This window comes from Haliaeetus albicilla, chromosome Z (assembly GCF_947461875.1).
Source record: "Haliaeetus albicilla chromosome Z, bHalAlb1.1, whole genome shotgun sequence".
In the NCBI taxonomy this organism is placed as follows: domain Eukaryota; kingdom Metazoa; phylum Chordata; class Aves; order Accipitriformes; family Accipitridae; genus Haliaeetus; species Haliaeetus albicilla.
Genome location: NC_091516.1, coordinates 12,322,925 through 12,342,407, shown reverse-complemented (window position 1 = coordinate 12,342,407; position 19,483 = coordinate 12,322,925). Strand labels below are relative to the sequence as shown.

The 19,483-nt window shown below is 43.7% G+C and overlaps 2 protein-coding genes across 2 annotated transcripts in view; one reads left to right on the top strand and one right to left on the bottom strand.

Annotated features, from left to right (window-relative positions):
- The window catches only part of THBS4 (thrombospondin 4), a 40,793-nt gene extending 35,275 nt beyond the window's left edge, over positions 1 to 5,518 (top strand). Inside the window, exons 19-22 of the mRNA XM_069777688.1 lie at positions 90 to 286; positions 805 to 977; positions 3,151 to 3,290; positions 5,291 to 5,518. Of these exons, the coding sequence (XP_069633789.1) occupies positions 90 to 286; positions 805 to 977; positions 3,151 to 3,290; positions 5,291 to 5,352 (572 nt within the window). The 3' untranslated portion in view covers positions 5,353 to 5,518. The remainder of the gene's footprint in view (positions 1 to 89; positions 287 to 804; positions 978 to 3,150; positions 3,291 to 5,290) is intronic.
- A 3,476-nt stretch (positions 5,519 to 8,994) lies between these two features.
- The window catches only part of SERINC5 (serine incorporator 5), a 53,014-nt gene continuing 42,525 nt past the window's right edge, over positions 8,995 to 19,483 (bottom strand). Inside the window, exons 10-12 of the mRNA XM_069776826.1 lie at positions 16,780 to 16,819; positions 15,957 to 16,104; positions 8,995 to 15,664 (exon numbers count right to left, since the gene is read on the bottom strand). Coding sequence (XP_069632927.1) covers positions 15,517 to 15,664; positions 15,957 to 16,104; positions 16,780 to 16,819 — 336 coding nt within the window. The 3' untranslated portion in view covers positions 8,995 to 15,516. The remainder of the gene's footprint in view (positions 15,665 to 15,956; positions 16,105 to 16,779; positions 16,820 to 19,483) is intronic.

The window sequence follows — 19,483 nt, the reverse complement described above, 5'->3', positions numbered from 1 at the left end:
ACTTCCGAGATTGACATTTTACAGCAGAAAACTTAGAGCATGTGAACGCGTTTTCTGCAGACTTGTTTTTAACCTCTGTGTATCCTCAGGTTACACAGCTTTTAATGGCGTTGACTTTGAGGGCACTTTTCATGTGAACACGGTGACAGATGATGACTACGCTGGCTTTATTTTTGGTTATCAAGACAGCTCTAGCTTTTATGTGGTAATGTGGAAACAGACTGAACAGACATACTGGCAAGCGACTCCCTTCAGAGCTGTTGCAGAGCCTGGCATTCAGCTAAAGGTACTGGTCGTGGCTCCTAGCTGGGGACACAGTGGTCACCACAGCCTGGCTACACCATCCTGCCATCTGTTGACCATGCCACCCTGCCATCTGACTGCTATGGGCTTAGCCGTCATGCCGTGCGTTGGCCAAGCCATTGCACTGCGTGTTACTGCTGTTCTCTCCCTGTGACAGGTGTCAAAACTTACAAGTCAGACGGCTGCCACACAGCCCTTTTAATAGCACCATTTTTTAAGGAACTTCATCTCCAGTCTTGCCCCTGCTCATCAGCTGGAATGTTTAGTCTCTGCTGTCATTGTGCTCTGACTGTAATTGGTCAGACTGCTTCCCTTCTCCTTGGTCCAGGTACTCAGCTGCTTCTCCATGCAAGCAGTGGCTGCAGTTATGCAAGAGAAACTAGGGGCTTGTGAGCAGGAGGGAGGGTACTTCTGCAGACCTGCTCCCCACTACAAAAAGACTTAGAGCTCCTGAAAGTAACATTTCTCTGTGGTCAGCATTGGAAAATTGTGTTTCTGCAGGCTGTGAAATCCAAGACAGGCCCTGGCGAGCACCTCCGCAACTCCCTCTGGCACACAGGGGACACCAGTGATCAGGTCAGGCTGCTGTGGAAGGACCCCCGAAATGTAGGGTGGAAAGACAAAGTCTCCTACCGCTGGTTCTTGCAGCACAGACCCCAGATAGGTTATATCAGGTAAGAGAGGAAAGGATAGGTAGAGTGCAGATACATGTCTGCCTAAACTTTTGTTTCTCAACACCTAATTCAGATGATAACCTAAGAATTCGTAGTCTGTCTGGACTTTGCACTGATGAAGCCTTATAACAGGTTAGACTTTTGAAATTCAGCCTGCAGTTCTTTTCCTAGGAAAGACAATTCCAAGCTAAGCCTATTTGTAACTGAGGTTTTCTACCATCTGGCTGTTATAACTGTGCCCTACCTTAACAAGAACTTTTCTGGCTTTAATACCTTGTTTTCCAAGCTACTACTGGCCACTGATCTGAAAAACAATGCATTTCAAAATTAATTAATTTTGATCTTTTATAATATTTTTTGCTGGAATTGTGATATTTACATATTTACATATTCTGGGATAACAGAATTAATAAAAGTTGTCCACTCAAAGGTTGAGATCATAAGATCAGTGATTATTCTGACGTGATAGATTTGAGATTACACAGCATATATTCAGAAAGTTTGTCAAAGCTACGTAATGCATGTTATCTATTCTTATTTTGTCATTTTGGGGGAAAAAAAGGTTATTTAAAAAAAAAATAATTCACCATTCAGGAGGAAACATTTCACTCCGCAGCATCCAGATCAGCAGGAATTATACTTGTAGATCATGGTTGAAGTTAAAATGCAAAAAATAAACTGCTCTGGCATCATCAGCTCATGTTTTACAACCTTACAATAGAACAGAAATACAGGTAGAGTCAGTTGTTCTTCAAAAAATCACCACCCTGCAGCTGAGATGCAGTAACTTGATGGTATAATTATTCTACTTCCCTGGTGCAAAGCACCATCATCAGCGGCAACTGGAGAGTGCATGTTTGACTTTTTGCTAAAATGGATTAAGAACATTTATAATGTCAATTATTGTGTCCCAGCCACAGGGAAGCAGTGAATAGATCTTGGGTGGCAACATTTTTTAGACCAAGCTGTTCGTGAAGCTGCTTCACAAGCAAACATCTGCCTGTGGCTGCAGTCTCTTGAGCCAGCCTAATTAATGCCCCCTGCAACTGGGAAAGGTAGCAAAGTCACTGTCACACAATCCTTTAAAAACTAAAGGCAGCCAGGCTTAAGGCGAACCTCTGCCAGCTCTCTGTCCACATCTCACTATGGTCTGTTTAGGCGAGATGCCATAGACCATAATGTGTTTAGCAAAGATTTTCTGAGGCTTCAAGGAAGCCTAGGAAAAAGTCACTTGAGCCAGCCTCTCCCACGGAAATTTGAAAGACAACAAGTTCTATTCATTGTACAGATACTTTTGAACTGCCTCAGCAAATCAGGAAATAAACTCAGGAATGTAACACGAATTTTTTTTTTTTCTTATTTTATGAAAAGACACAGGAACTTTCTTTCCCTTCACCACTCGCTATTTTCTTGCATGTCAGACCAGCAGTGTCCTCATCCAAAACAGGGCCCTCCAGGATTGTCACCCTCTTAAGTCGTTTGCCCAGTACCCCTGAGGCTGAGGACCTGGTGTAGACAGTGCTGCAACAGCTCCGTTGGCTCCAGCGTGGTCCCGCTCAAGCCCTCCATAGAGGGCACACACTGGGGAGCTGGCAGGACGCAGCTGTTCCCAGAGCTATTTGGGAATTTGCCGATGGGTTTTCTAACAAGAAGATGCCAGATCATCAAAACTGTTCCTGGAATTAATCATATTCACATTTTTAAAGAAATCTCACAGTCAAGTTTAAGATTCCAAATGGTTTGTTTGAAACTTTGCCTATTTAAAAAAAAAAGGAAAAAGTTCAGCTTCAAACTGTGTGAGGCAATACCATCTGGCCTTCCTCAACCGATCTAATCTGGTTCTCCCTTTCTCCCGTAACTATCGACTGTGGAACTTTTCAAGAGTTAAAGCTCTCAGCCTGACTAACTACAGGAGAAAAATATTCCAAGTCTTTTGTAGGCTGTGTAAAAAATCAACAACCACCAAACGCTCTCCCTGCCCAGCTCTTGCCAGCGTGCAGCATTGCTCCAGTCCCCAGCTTACCGAGGAGCTATCTTAACTGCTTTTTCTCGCCTGGGCTAGATAGGAGGATAGCGTGTCGAAGGCTTGGGTCACCATGAATAATGAAAATACTTCTATGAATGTTGCAGCCTTGGAAAAGACCTAACAGAGCTTCTGTTTGCTTTCATTAAGGGCAAGATTTTATGAAGGCTCTGACCTAGTGGCAGACTCCGGTGTAACTATAGACACCACGATGCGTGGAGGACGGCTTGGAGTTTTCTGCTTCTCTCAGGAAAACATTATTTGGTCCAACCTGAAATATCGCTGCAATGGTAATGCTGCTCTTATGTCATTTTAGCTAACAACTAGCAAGTGACCATGAAGAACTGGTAGTGTGGCTGTTGGATTAAGCCATTTTGCATCCTTTCTTTTGCTTTTCATTTACAAGTTATTCACAGCTGTGAAACGCCTCCCCCGACACCAGCAGCACACTGCAGCCCAGCCAGACGGAACTAACACCTCACAATCACTCCTCCCAGAGCAGTCACTCTGCTGCAGAGATTGTGCCAAATAAGTAGTATAGCTGTCATCAGAGAATTAGAAGCGTTATTTAAAACCAACCAACCATGAGAGCTGTACATGCGCAATATACTGAGGCCATCATGTATGTAGGATGCCTCAAGCTCTGAATACAAGGTGAAATAAACGCGGAGAGCCAGTGGGATCAGTCACCAGCTGTCAGTGTCACTCGTGGACTTGCTGGTTGCTCCTGTCTGTGGGAGGACACGAGCATCAGATGCCCTTCCTCCCTTGGAGGAATCCTTCTCAGACTCTATGGGAGTGTGCTGGCTTGCTCCTCAGGGTAGGAGCCTCGCAGCTTAGCCCTGATCTCCCACTATATGGAATAACTCAAACCTTGGTTACTCACACAGAAGCTAGTCATGTCAGGGTATTTCTGCCCTGGCAGCAGTTCAGCTAGCTTGAAGTGGAATTGGAGGGGCTGCCCCCCTCCTCTCAGCATCAACCCCGACCCAACCAAAGCAGCCTTAGGAAATAGGTTACCAGCCAAGCTGGAATAGTTTCCTTGTCTGCTTTCTGTGGATCCAAGAAGCCCAGCCCAGGTCTGCAGCAGATACTGCTGCACAGCCAGAACCTGGCTGTGTGGCTTGTTCTGGCGATGGACTCTGGCTCTTGGGCACTCGGTACACCTAGGCTGGTGCTTGGAGGTCATGGTTAAACAGGGGAACTTCTAGGCAGTGCTGCTTACAATTAAAAATTACTTGGTAAGAGTCTCAAACAGTATGTGGCTTCCCAGAAAACATGTTTCAAAGCTGCCACTGAAGTCACAGATACTTTCCTGGCAGTGAGCAAGGCAGTGGCTTTGCTGCAGGTGCTGCAGCAAGTCAATGAAACCCACTCGAAGAAGTCTCTGGAGTCCCCAGATATTCCTGCTTTCATATCAGGCAAGTTCCTACATTTGCAGAAAAAGCTTAAAAAGAATTTTCAACCCTCAAAAAGAAAAAAGAAGTGATCAACAAAAAGCAAAGGACTTGCCTCTTTTTTTTCTATATTGTGTGTATTTATATAGTTACATCCTTTTTTGAGTTTGGAGTTACCTATCCTGCATCAGGGTGGAAATAACCAGAGTAAAGGTGAGGTCATGCAGTTGAGCATCATTGCTATGGCTCCATCTTTGGCTACAGCTTTAGCTTTGCCTGCAGGTTAGCTCTGTGGCACTCAAAATGTTCTGGGATCTGGCAAAGGCACACTGCAAACTCAATGCTTCAAACAGAACTGTAGTTACTTTTATGACATTGACCCATCTCCAGCTCCCTTCACCAACTTTGAAGTTTTTCTACCAGTTGCTATTGGTCCTTGGAATAATGTTTCTGTCCCTTCTTGTGGTGTGGGGAACTGTCACAGGGAAGCTGAATTAGGATACATGAAAAATAGAGATGCTGACACTACGAACATGTCTGGGGTGCAGAGCAAGACATCCACTTTTTCTGCCTTTCTGGTCAGTACCTATTAATAAAAAATGTAAGAGTGGAAGCCACAAAGTTTTCAGGTGGAAATGTAAGTTGAAGACTGATAGTACTCCATTACGGGCTGGCACTGTAGCACTCACTGTCTTGTTAGCCGCTCTGTGCTTCTCAGTGGTCTACAGCTAAAACTGAAAACATTCCCTGTTCATTCTTAATGTGTAAACAAAAGAGAAGGCATATTACCTAAAAAAAAAAAAAAAAAGAGTAAGTAAGTGGGTAACATTAATTTCAGTGCTCCTTGATTTTGTCAGAAGAGACTAAACTTTTGCATGTTTTCCTGTTTTCAGACACCATCCCAGAGGACTTTCAAGAATTTCAAGCTCAGCAATTTGGCGTTGGTGATATTTAAGAAGGAAAAGCAAACTAACATTGCTATTGCAAACAATAAAACAATGTATTTTAAATCCTTATATGACTGTTGTTTTAAGAGTGCACACCGCAGCTTGTTCTCATTGATGTGACTGTCACAACTTTTTTTTTGTATAAAAGTGAAAATAAAAAGGAGACAAAATAGAGTGGGCTTCACTTGTTTTCAGATTTGCCCTAAAATTTAGGGAACAGCATGTAATAGAGTGACACTGGCTTAAAACATTCTCAGGAGAAGTTTGAATCTATTGCCATTTCAGATTCTATATTAAACAGGTTGGGGATGAAAGCACGATTCTGCCTATCTATCTGCAATGTGTCAAAAACAACAGGTTGCATCTCAGCATGAAGTGGTTGGGAACTGTCTGGCCAAGCCAAGGGCTTCTTAGTACCTTTCCAGTCCTGCTAGGAAAAAGTTTTATCTCCTTTAGGGCAGTTTAACTCCTTTGGACTTTGGCAGACCTCCTCTAAGAACTCTGGTAGACCTCCCTACCCTCCTACTGCCAGAAAACTATGAGTAACAATACCACATCCTGTAAAAGCGTAAATGCTGACTGCAGGGCATTGTAGTCACATCTTATGACTTGCATGTGACTACAACAAAAAAAGACATACGAAGATAAATGCAGAATCACCTATGGAGAGAAAATAATCCTAATTTTCACATACACAAAGCCAGGCTTTCACCTGCTGTTCCCACTCAGAGCCAAGCTATCCATCTCAGCCAGTACTACGGTCTTACAAAAATGTCACCAAGTTAAAAACTCAAACCACTGCATTAAGCGTTAGTAACCATTAGGAAAGGACTGGAGAACAAAAAGCCAAAAAAATTGTATCACAATGTATTCTATAAAGTATAGAAAGGTGTTGGATACTGTGTGCATTTCTACTGCAGTATTCTTTTTCAAAATGGAGCTAGGAAGGGAAGGGAGGACAAGCTCCACAGACAGGTGAAGGGAAGGATATTGCAGCCTATAGGAGAATAAAAAGGACAATGGCAAACAGTACTTCAGCCTGGGGGGAGGAGGAGGAGGGAGGAAATACACAGCAGGCGAATACAGTGAGGGTTTTAAAAATCAGAAGTAGCTCTGAGAAAATGGATGGACAGCCATGGCTTTTTCCGAGCACAAGAATACAGGGGAAATGCTGAGTTAAATTATCAGCTGAGAGTAAAAAAACCAAAAAGTTTCCTGTTCTCAGTACAATAAAAATGCCCTTAAGGTTTATGGTGCTATCAAAGGCTTGGGGTATGGGAAGAGTTTTCACCGCAGGCTTGTCCACCACTGCCAAGGCTTCTGGGAGCAGCACGGCCCTGGGACCTGTCCTATGATTCCAGAGTCCCACAGCAAAGAGCACGACACAGGAGTATTCCTCTGGCACAGTGCTTCATGATGAAAAAATCCTCCAGTTCCAGTTCTCCTTTCCCCTTGGCTTCACTAAACATAACTTCACCCACCAGATTTTCAACAGAGGATTGAAAGGCTACTTCAGAGCAACACAGAGGTCATTATCAAACTATGCTTAAAAGGTGTGAAAAACACCCATCTTCTTCTAGTTGAACACAGGCTGAAACTGCAGTATCATTCATGAACAAGAACACAGACCATAAAGCAAATTTACATTGTCCTTATCATGCACTTGCATTTCACTGGATGGAGCCCCTTCTCCAGCCAGAAATCCTCTCTGAATGGTTTGGGTGCAGTCCAGGCAGAAGGCAGTTGCTTGTACTATGCCCCCCCCGCCAGGGCACGCCACGGCCGGGTCCTGCAGTACATACATTTTGCCCAAGTGGTCTCCTCACAGCGGATGCGACAGGCCTGGCCCACCCTGACCTGCCTGCGGCATGTGCTGGTCAAAGCACTGCAGCACACATCAGCTCCATCACAAAACATGACCGCAGCTGGTCCCCGAACCCCTGCCAGCCCCTGAACCTCCTCCCAGCCCTCCTGCCCGCAGCCAGAGGCTCTCCTCCCGCGACAGCGGCTGGGAGGGAGCACCCTGGCTGCTTGCCACACCAGTTTGCCACCTTCGAGCTTGCCCATTTCCACGCTCTCTATGCCACCGCAGGCTGTAAGATGAAATTCTGGCTCTGGCTCTAGCGCTGTCAAAGGTAATTGCATAAAGCTATGAGCTTCTGGCCTTCCCTGACAGAAAACATACTGGCTGGCTCAACTGGTAGCCGCAGAAACCAGTCACAGCTCAGCCAACGAGAACTTTTGTTCCAGAAGGTGCTGTTGGGAGCTTACAACGGGCTGCCAGAGCTCACTATGTCTGTAGTGTTGACACACGAACTGCTGGGTAGCCTGCAAGTTCAGGAACAGCAAGTCCAGCTGTTGCAAAGATTTGCCCCAAGGTCATAGTCTGGGCTTGGGAAACCTGCCCCTTGCATTCCCATCAGAGGCTGTGTGGTCGCCCTGTGTAAGCCTTTGAACAAGCTCCTCTTGCACCACCACTTCTTTCTGGACTGTTGTGCAACGCAGGCATAGCTCCATGTGTGGCTTCTGGCAAGTAAAGATGCTGCAATCACACATCTTTCAAATCAAACATGCAGCTCGCTCTTGCCCCCACCGCCTGCGCAGCAGGGGCTTGCACTCAGCTGGAGCAGCAGCTGCAACTACTTTGGAGTTCAGAGTCCTGGGGCTCCTGCACCAGAGTCTAATGTCTCACCAAAGGTTAACCCTTTCCTGTGTGCTACCAAGGCCACAACAAACACACTTCAAACGCTTCTGTTCCCTAAAGACCGTCTCCTGGTTTGAAATGCCAGAAGAGAACATCCTGCCAGGATGCTGCAGGGTGGGGTGAAGGCAGGGGTCAGCAGACGGGTGGGAGGCTGCTGAGCAAAGGCGGTCGGCTCTTGCGGACCATTGGCACCACTTGAGAACCGTTCTCTGCCTTGGACGTCGGCAAAAACGCGTACCCTCCCAGCAGCATGCATCAGAACTCTCTTGTGCACCAGAGCTGCACGGAGAATGGCAGCAGCCATTCGACCCTTTGAAACTTGGTCACCAGTTTCTCATAACCACAAGGAACCTGTGTCCTGGTGTGGGTCCGGTCAGCTCTGCGGCACAGGTGCAGCCTGTGCCAGCAGGCGGGCTGCAGCAGGACTCCACAACAGCCTGAACGTGGACAGTGAGAAGCAAAGACCAGGACCCATGGAGATGCAGAACCTTCCCTGGCGCAGATCTAGGTGTCAAATTCAGCAGCTGCCCACCCCACCATCTGGGCAAGTGAGAAAAAAAAGATCAGAGATCCTTGTTTCAAACAACTGCATGGGCTTCAGTGCTATACTTGGCCTGGAAAATATTTTGTTTGCACCGTCAGAGGATCTGACACATCTCACAGAGCTGGATTGTACACAGCAGAAGCCATGGACAAATCTCTGCAATCTGCCATCTTCTGAGATCACGCTCTGGAGGAATACAAAAATAACATAGACAGCGAATCCATGTAATACTCCATAGGCCAACACTTTTTTTGTTAAACAACATCCAAATGTAGTGAACCAAAAAGATCAACCAATTTACTTTTACTGGCTCTGTAACTGCTTAGCTCATATATTCGTATATTTTTACAGTACCTCTAGAATGAGTTGACTTTTCAACTTTTATATATCACAACAATTAACTTCAAATGTAAGAAAAACTTTATTGGTCCATTAAACATTGAATCTATAACAATACAATCACTCAGTATACAAAAGGAAGTGTCCATAAAAACCATTAACATGCTTTAAAAAGGCAAAGCTATTGACTATTTTAAAATTAAGATCTTAACAATTCTGAAATCTTTACCAATCCTTAAAAGTCAAAGTGTTACAGTTACTACAGATCACAACACTCGCAAAAATGTTAAATAAACTAGCAAACCTCCACTTCACTGGGCTACAGCGTAATAAAATAGAACCACACATACACACCAAAAGTTCCCTTGAGATATTAAGAACCTTGAAAAAGACTAATTAAAAACCCCTCACCATTAAGAAAAAGTGTTTACATTTTGACTACTTTGCATCCAGTTTTCAAACATTGTGTATATGAGACTGAACACCACTCACTGGTGGTAAACTAAAAGTAGACAGTGAACCCATATGTTCCTAGTAAATATTTTCTCAGCTTGTATATGACAAGTTGAACAATTTTCTCTGAGAGTTAGTTCTCCTCACTTTAAGTTTGCATGGATGTCCAATGACACCTAAGCACCTGGACATGTATCAGTAAGAGGAAAAATAAAGCTACGTTATGAGTAATGAGACATTATTTCCCCACAGCTTTCCAAAATTCTTCTTGGCTTCGCACTGAGGCTCCTTTGGCAAAAGCGCAGCTGCAGTGTTGCACCCCGCAGCTCTGGTGAGCAAAAGCCCTGGAAGCTTTAAGCTGCTGGAGCGGTTTCAAAGCTGACAACTGCAGTTCTGAAGAAGTCTGTGCAAACGGCTGTACGCTACGGCACTGGAAGCTGTCGGAGACTGGCAAATGAGGGGAAGCCAGCGTGGCTTATATCTGAAATAAATTCCAACTTTTTAAAAATCACATTATTGAACAGGTGTGGAATGAGTTGAAACCAGCTTTGAGAAAAAAAAACAACACAAAAACCCCCTGGATTTAATGCCTGCTTGAAACCTACAGAGTTTCTTTGGGCATTAGAAAGCAGATGTCATGCCAGTCTCCCAAAGTTTCTACTTCAAACCCTGCACAGTGTGTCTGTATCCCCATCCTGGGGCACTTGGGCATTCTGCCATCAGGATGTTGAAAATGCAGAGACATACCAGTTCCCAAGCTATGCAGCCTGTTACAAGCACAAAAAGCCAAAGCTTTCTAAAGCGCTTGACCCCTGGCATTACTCTTGTACGGTCACGTGAAACACTCAGTTCAAGCTACTGTTCACAAAATTGAAAACACGAAGTAAAATGTCATGGCACTGATTACGTGTTTTCCTCCCACAAGAACTTGTAGGCCACTTCAGAAAACAAAGAAGCAGTTTTCACAGAGGAAAACTGATCCATATAATAAACTGTGATCCTTGACTTTGCTTCAACACTGCAGGTTGTCTTGCTATAAAAAGGAAAGGATCAACAACAGCTGGCAAAGAAGTCTTTGCTAGTTTCTAGCACCAAAGACATCCCACTTGACAGGAAGCAGAATGGGAGTGAAGCAGGTTTACAATGCCTTCAAAAAACAAATCCAAGGAGAAATAGGCAAATAAAATGAGGAGATACAGCCCGCAAGCAAAAGACATTGCTTCTAAAGCCCAGAAGGAAAGATGAGAGCAAAATTTTAGCTGCAGATAATCTTGTTCATCTAGCCACACAGGTACAGTCTCGTGGTATTTTGCTTCATCAACTTGTTTAGGAGAAAAGCCTAACAGTTTATAGCATAAAATCTTTATAGCGTGTTTTAAAAGCAGTCAGTGGATTATTTTGCTACCAATGTGTTCGGAGATGCCCAGGATACTGTGGGCTGCTAGCCAAAGTTCAAGCAGCACTGTCTTGAGTTTCCAAATTTTCCTGATCCATTGGTCAAAACCAGAGAACTGTTAAAATACAGCTTTTTCACAAGTGCAATGGTTGCTTCATTAATAGCAGTGTTCTAGCCCAGAAATGTCTGCACCAGTGGCTGATAAAGCAGTTATATGTGCATAGCTTATAATCTCAAAGCGCTTCTAGATTTGTAAAAAGGTGCTAAAACACAAAATAAATAAATAAATAGACATGCAGTGTTCACGATTCTGTGAGGGGATAAGCCCTCTCTCTGGACTACGCATACATCAGCAACACTGAATTACCCGTTTCAGACGAAAGTGGCCCAACCCAGCCAGGATTTACCAAATTAGCTGGGCAAGTACGAGCTTTTTGACCCTCATGGAAATACTTGAAATACAAAGCTAAGAGTATCACAAACATGTAATAACTCTCATGTGTAATCACAGTGGAGTTCCTTACTTAGCATCCAGCTGCAAGGGCTGCCTGTGCACTTTGAGGAACTAGGTGGTAAACAGCAAAGAAGCATATCCATCTGCTTTCCACACATTCTTGGTAAGGTTTTATGGTCTCATTTGTTAGTCCAGCTATTTGGATTCAGAGACTTGCTCTCTGAGTCTGTCTGAATGATTTTAGTCCGAACAAGAACCAGTCACGATTGCAGCTCTTGGTTGCCTCCAGGAGAAAAACTAAAATTGTTCCAGTCTCAGATGACAGTGCAGCAGTGAGGTTCCAAATAACCTTTTATGATAGCAAATTTGAAAAAGTAGAACACCAATAGAATTGTTTCACCTTCCCAGCAGAACTAACTTCTTCCAACACAGTCTTTTCCTCCAAGAGTCCATTAAATGATAATATTAGATCAAATTCAAGTTTAACTAGAGGAAACTTTGTACAGGACATTTCTCCAGCCTTCCTGTCTTTGTAACAACAGCTTCCTCACTTCACACAACCCAAAAATATTAGGAGCCAGAAATGCTGCACCGCTCACTTATGTCTTGGAACAAATTCAATGAACAATTGTGGCACAAGGCAGGACAGACACTGCACAGCTAACTGCCTCAAGCAGAGCAGTTACCTGCACTTTCAGGTATGGGGAGAGAAAGTTAACTGTTTACAGCTTGAATTTAAATGTAAGCAACAACTACTCATTTATTTACAAAATCATCAGGCTATTTGTAAGTTTTCCCAGTTCATCTTCCACTGCACAGGAATATCTGAATCAGTCTCATCCCCAGGTTTGTCAAGCACAGATTATTTGGTCTTCCACATGCACTGTGGGTCTGGGTGTGTCTTGTACACACTGCTGTAACGTACAAGGCAGCATCACCCAGTCACAGGCTCAGTTCAGGTTTTCCAGTTCCAGTGCCACCAGAATTATTAACTATCACAGCAGTAGGTATGAAGGCACTTCATAAAAAGGTTTCAAAAAACCCATTTGCATGAACTACTTGGAATCTATGAACTGGGCATTTCAATCCTTGACCCTAGCCAAGAATTTTGATAAGTAGTTGCACATGGAAGTTCACAGTACAGATTTTACAGTGAATGCTAAGGCTGTAACATTTGCCTGGCCAGCAGGAAGCCATGCCTCACCGAGGAACTAGAGACTTTGCACACCCAGGTGCTACCAGTTACTGATTCCTTTGAAAGGCCTGGAGATCCATAGCTGGATCTGGAGCCACAGCATGGACACACAGGTCCTCAAAAGTTATTTTTGGGGTCTTTTCCCATACGTTTGCTCAGATGCAGACAAAGCAGTGTATTCAAGCACTGCCCCATCCTCACCCTATGTATACCCGCAGATCTAGATGCTTAAGGTCAATAGTTGGTGGAAGGGAAGGATGAAGGAGCAACTAAGTGAGGCGAGTGCTGTGTAAGAAGAATGGGCTCACTGTGGACTTTCCTCTTACAACCCTGTTTCCTCTGTGCAAAATCTATTTCCTTTAATACAAACTATAAAAAAAATAAGCACAAGGAGGTGCAGGAAGTTCTCATGCAGGCTGATACTGCCTACATAAAATAAGTGTTTTCGTAAACAAATAAGAACATCCATTGGCCAAGATATGTATTAAGATCATCCACATTTGTCACTGGGATGCCTGCTACCAGAACCAGAGAACAGTTACCATTCTCTGCCCTATAACTTGACATAATGCATGCTGCCTTCTGTAGAGCTCCTTGCCCAGATTGTTCTGTTATAAAAAACATTGCTAATTTAAAAAAAAAAAAGCTTGGTTTCTCATAGTACAACACATACGGCACCAGAAGGCAACTCCTGCGAGCCTCTGTACTTTAGGGAACAGAATTTGCCAAGGGAGGAGCCAGAGCCTGGACTATCTCAGCTGCAGCTCACAGCTCTAGCACTGGACCAAGACTGTTTGTCAGAATAGCTGCTATGAGTTAGGTGGGACAACTGTTAGTCATCACTGCACAGCCCATAAGCTCTTATCTTCGAGATGGGACAGATAAAGGCGTCTAGATTGTGAATGCATTAAAAAAGGCCTTTTTCAACTGCAGAAGGATCTGCATGGCTGGACTCTAAACGCAGGCAGAGACATACTGACGGGCCCCCATGCCAGCAGAGCTCTTCGTGAGATCAGAACCTCGCAGCAGAAGCAAAAGAAAAAACTCTCCAGAGCTATTTGTTGGTTTTCTAACTCAATGTCAAAGCTAAGCTTGAACTGCTTTTTTTCCCCCGAGGCGCACACAAGAAGAAGAGCAGCAAGAGAGTCACCTCTGGACAGACTCCCCCTTCTCTCAGATCTCATGACAGATGTACTTTGAGGCTTCTAATCACTGGGATAGGTGGTGTAACTATACAGGACTGCAGTCCTGTAGATTTCCTAAGATTGCAGGGGGTTGGGAAGATCGCATCCCTAGCAAACTCCAAGCAGGACAGAAGCCCTAGGATACCACAGCAACAAGACAGCTAAAGTGGTAATGAAAACAAGAGCAGAACTGAGATCTGTTACATTAGGATTACTCACCAGGTGTGCATTAGCCATCAATATTGCAATAGAACAAATAAGGCATGCAAATATTTTGGCCATCTCATTGGCCATTATCTTGTGCTTTTCTTTGTTTTGCAGAAAGAATGGGTGAAGATTTAAGGCTCAATCATATTTCAAAAAGAGCACTGCTAAATCAGTTAATTTTGTTTATATCCTGCATATTTCACATTGTATGTGTATATACAGAGAGAGAGAGAAGACAAAACCTCTGGGACTAGCGTATGTCATTAATTTATCCCACTGGAATGTAGATAGCTACAGTGGGTTCAACCTTATTTAGCATTTACGGCATCTGAGCTGTTGTTCTACCACCAAATCATCTGCTTAAAGCAAATAAAAATTACATGGTAGGATTTAACATTGTCAAGTCAGTCATTTGTACTAAGGCAGCTGCTGTTACATTTGTGTCTTCTGGTTTTGTTTTTCTGACTGCTTACCCCACTGCTTGGAATAGGAGTTCTCCAAAAGAAGTTTAGTCTCCATTAATGGATTGGTTGGCTAAGTCCCATCCCAACAGCAAAACTAACATCAACAGAGGAGTATAAAAATATAGCAGTTAGAAAGAATACTTTCTAACCAACACACAGGCAGAAAAGGAAGATGACACACTGTAGTCATTTTCTGACCATCAATGCATTTAAAATATTATAAAATTAGTCATGGAAACAGAACTGAAGATCCTGGGAGATCTTTAGACACAAGTTGAAACAGCAGGGTAGAAAAGTAAATGAGCACTCCACTTTTAAATTTAACAGCAACTGGCAGTGCTCCTGTAATTAGCATTTTCTCAACAGCAAACATTCTGAATAAAGAATGTACCGTATCTTGAATCCCTGTGCAGTACACACAACTTGCAGTTTAAGTGAGCTGGCAAAGCAAAGGTAGACAAAATTCAGAGTTTAAGAATTTTTGTGTAGAAATCCCCTTCTGTTAACAATCAGACCAGATCTGAATTGCATAAAATATTCAGGTGCCTTTTAAAGTTATAACAGAATAAATACTCTATTATCATTGGTACATTCCTTTCTCAATCTAGGTATACAATAACTTAATATATTTAATATTTAGATAAACAATTTTTAGTAGATGCTTTGGCAGTTGAATTCTTACATGTTCTCTATTTCTACAGAAGTAATTAGTTATGTTTTCGGAAAAAAATATCTGTATACTACTTACAAGAATTATATGCTGTACAAAACAGCAGTACAAATCATCACTGCAAACTGTAAAAGAAACAGCTAATAAAAGAGTATAAAAAGGAATGCATATTTGCTAGAAGATACCCAACATTCACAGGAAGGAAGAAGATATATCTGCACCATGATTTTTTCTTTTCTTGCCAATGAAGCCAGAGAAAGATTGTCAGTTATTTGAAAAGCATTTCACTTATTCCAGTTTATGCAACAACTGTGTTTCCTACACTCCACACATCAGCATTACAAACTTTTGGGACAGATTTGTTCCTTTGGGCAATGCTTGTTCATAACAATTAAAAAAGGGTAAAAAAGTCTTCAATCATTTGTTTAGTCTGACTAAAAAGTTACTAACTGGTACATTAGGATAAGTGGGCAATAGGTGTTTCCTCCTTGCAAAATGACTGTTGTATTTTATTTGTAAAAAAAAAAAAAAAGATAAAAACATGGAAGGATCTTCTGAGTGTTCACACTGAGAACTCTCTGGTTGGGCAACAGAGTGGAGCAATGAGAGTCCATAAATACAGACAGACACAAACCCAACAGGAGACCATCTTAATCCAGAAGATGGACCAGGTTCCGGTGAAGAATTTTTCAATCTGAGCACTTTCATAACTGTTAAGGAAAAAAAAAAGAAGCAATAAACTCACTATTGATATCTCTGACTGCAGTATCCTCTGTTTTTCCAAGTGGGTCACAGACTTCAACTAGGTTAACCCAGACATGAAGCAGGGGACAGCAGCCCTTTGTAGAGCAAGATCTTGCTCAAGAATCACCCGGGAAGGACTTGTAACACCTCTTCCAGCTTCTTACTTAAGGAGAGAAGACACACTAATGGCAGAAGTTCCCATTCACATCTCCCCTCTCAACGCAGAGACATTACTCAGCTTTAAAGAAATACACTTACTGGAACCAATGAGTTACTGTCATCATCACGTAGAGCGAAGCCAAGAAGAAAACAAAGTGGAAGTAGGCATAACTGTACACCGTGCTTTTCTTCTCATCATAAATCACAGTCTGGCCTCCCCTTTTTTCAATGTGGTCTTCAGCATCAGCTGTATGAGACAGGAAACAAGAAAGCATTTGCAAATTTAGTAAGAACTGAAAATGGCAGCTGACTTCACAAAGAACACAGCAAACACCTATGGTGTGATTTAGAAAAGTGTGATACAGAGCAACACTTGAACACTTCCTTGCCCTCAGGGCATGGGCCTAAGCCTTTAGTAAAAGAAATTCAACTGCCACTGAAATCCTGCCTTGTATCAGCTTCCTGGCCTACTGGCTAGTTTTTGAGCATTTGCGTCATTTAAATTGCTCTACCTGTACAATACTCTTCTGGCAAGTCCAAGCTGATAACCCTGATGGTACCAGGTCTGCAAACAGGACACTCCCCTCCTAACTCACTCCTGAACTGCAGTCCCTGCAGAGCTGCTGAGCCAAAATTCCAGCAGTCAATCACACCCATAAGCATGCAAAGAGCAGAGATTACTTTTTGTATGTTGCAGTAACGAAATGTCTCGTAAGGAATTATTAACTAGCTTGTTGTTTTAAAATGGTATTGTTACATCCCTTGCATCCTTCCCTAGCCTAACTTTGAGTACTTCAGCTGCTTCAGTTCAATATGCTACAGAACAATGATACAAGCAGCTCTCCGCAGCTGTGTCCTTACTGTCTTGGCTTTAGTCTGAAAGCCACAAGTCAGGTAAATTGTGCAGTGAAAATGGAATTACCATCTCCGTCAGGCACACAGCAAAAGCAGCAACGAGCTACCTGTGGAACAGAAAACAGGAAGGGTAAGAGTCCGTGCTACAGCAGAGAAGCAGAACAGTTGGTGAAGGAAGGTCTGTTATGTCTACGCTACAGACACTAATTTAGAAAAGTCTGGTTTGTATTTCCAACCAGCACAAAACTCAAATTAGGATTAGCCAAGTAGTTAATAACAGAGCTTTTTCTAAGCTTCGGAAAAACCTACTCAGTAAGATTTGGAGCAAATTAACCATTCTCTAAGAATTACTCTACCCATTTCACGTAACTCAAGGTCAAACACTGGTGCAAATAATTAGAACAAAATGGTGGAAAACCTACAGTAAAGCAGTTGCACATTAGTAGTTCAGAGGAGATGCACCTCTTCAGCCTTGCATCTAAGTGCTTTTTAAATAAAAAATTTCTCTACTGAAATGAAAGTATGAGGAACTTTTAAAACCCTGCTGCATGGGTTGGAAATCACAACTGCAGAAGCAAAGTCAGAAATCTACTTATCTTTGCAAGATTTTGCTGAAATGGAACCAGAATGAGTACAAGCAGAATGAAGATTTTTTATTAACTGATGGAAAAAGGGAAGTTGAAATTGACACTTTTTGTGTTGAGTGGTAACATAAACGTGAAAAGGGTGCTAATCACTCAATAAATATGTAAGTAAGTGCACTTTCTGCACCAGACCACAGTACAAGTCAGCACTTTCTGTAGTGCATCACCAATGTTTTTTGTTCTGATAAAATCCTACTCTGGGGTTTATTTTGGTTGTGGTCTGATGAAGACAATGAAAATTCCCTTCCCCAACTGTTACGTCAAGCAGTCTTTATAGCATGAAAGTCTATTAACTGTGTTAAAATATATTAGTTCACAGTATACACTGCAATGTAATGAAGCAGTGGAGTTTTACTGGAGACGTTGGTATTGTTCATCCTTAAGTCAAATAAACTAAAGGACAGCCTGGCCCTGGAAATAAAGACTTTGCTTCTTGGAAGCTTAGAGCTGTCCATAAAGGTTAAAAGATACCCCTGGACAACCAAGATAATGCCAGCATCCTAGCCCCTCCAACACATCTTTGAAACCCGCCCAGCATCATAGGTAAGTAGCTGTTGCAAGACTGACTCCAGGGATGTCTGGATCAACAGGCAAGCGGCAAGAGCACTGCAGAAATATAGTTGCTCTGCAAAGTTTTACTATGACTAGTAATCGGTGGTGTGGGTGTTAGTCAAATCATGCTATAGTTGAATGCTTGAAGGGTATAAGGACCCTGTGTAAAACCACATTTGGGGTAGCCCAATTTGGCTGGGACACCTCATGCGCATGAATAAATATTTACCCTTGTAATTCTATACTTTGTGTTCTAGCGTCTCTCGTCGGTCAGCACGGGCCAGTTGCAAGTTTTCCTAACACCCCCAAAAATCAGGTAGTAAGCCCTGCATATCCATGATTACACGTACTCACTGGGTTCATAAACTCATGAAAAGCCAAAAAGCACATTCTTTTTTAAGAGACTGGCTAACAGTTTAAATAAAACCCTTACTCCATATCTCTTTCTACTGCTGTGCCAAGCCTCACCTACAGTGCCAGCCTGAGCTCCCCTTGGGCCACACTCACATTCTGATGCAAGTGCTGTGTTCCCTCAAACTTTTTAATCAGTTGCAATTAAGTCCTCGCACGCACAGGTGAAACTAGCAACGCTGGCCGACATACCGCTAGCCCCTCGTAACACTCAGCTGTCTCCCGCACAGACGCCAACAGACCCTCCGCACACCACAAGCGACTGCAGAGCTACGTTCAGGCTCCTGGCCAGGAGACAAAGGCCCTTTGCCACAGGGAAGGCAATCAGAGTGCAATTAGTTGCTCTTCACCAGGCATTTCTTTATCCTTACATCCAGCGGCTCTTGTACCGCTCTTTGAAACCAAACGGTCTGGAAGTAAACCTGTCCGCAAGCACTGCGGCAGACGGGCCGGACCTTCCCAGCGAGGGGGCCACATCCAGCCTCCGCCCCGCGCCAGCCGCCCCCAAGCTGCCCGCTGCTCCTGCCGCAGGGCCCACCGCAGCCCCAAGCCCTTTGGACGAGACCTCCTCCTGCGGCGCAGGCCGGCGGGCACGAGGGGCGCCTGCTTTCTCTCCGGTGCCCTCCGCCCCGGCCTGCGCCTCCTCAGCACGGGGTGGGAAGGCACACGGGTCCCGCCGGATCTGCCCGAGGAGGGCCCGGCCACGTCCCGGTGCCCGATGCTGAGCCCGCTGGCAGGCTGCCCGCCTGCGAGGGCTGGGGCCGGAGCGAGGAGCCACCGGGCGCTGAGCTCCTCAGCGCTGGGCCCGGCGCCCCGTCCAGTCGCACCGTCCTGCCACAGCGAAGCTCCTCCGGCACAGACATGCTCCTGACAGCGTATTTCCAGGCATTCTCTACGGTGTGTCTAAATATTTTGATGGTTTTAATATTTTGTGCCAGCCATGGAAACTGGTTTGCTGCGAGCTGACTGTAAAAGTGAGATTTGGTAAATAATTATTAGAAACCTTATACTAACACTATGATTGAAACAACAGACAAAAGTATAGCCAAGCAATTAACTAGTAGAGGTAGTTACTCATACATTTTGCAGTTCTTTGCTCTTATGGCTAGATGTTCCCGTATGCTAGGTGAGAGCAATGTTGAAACTGACCACGTGTGATTGAAA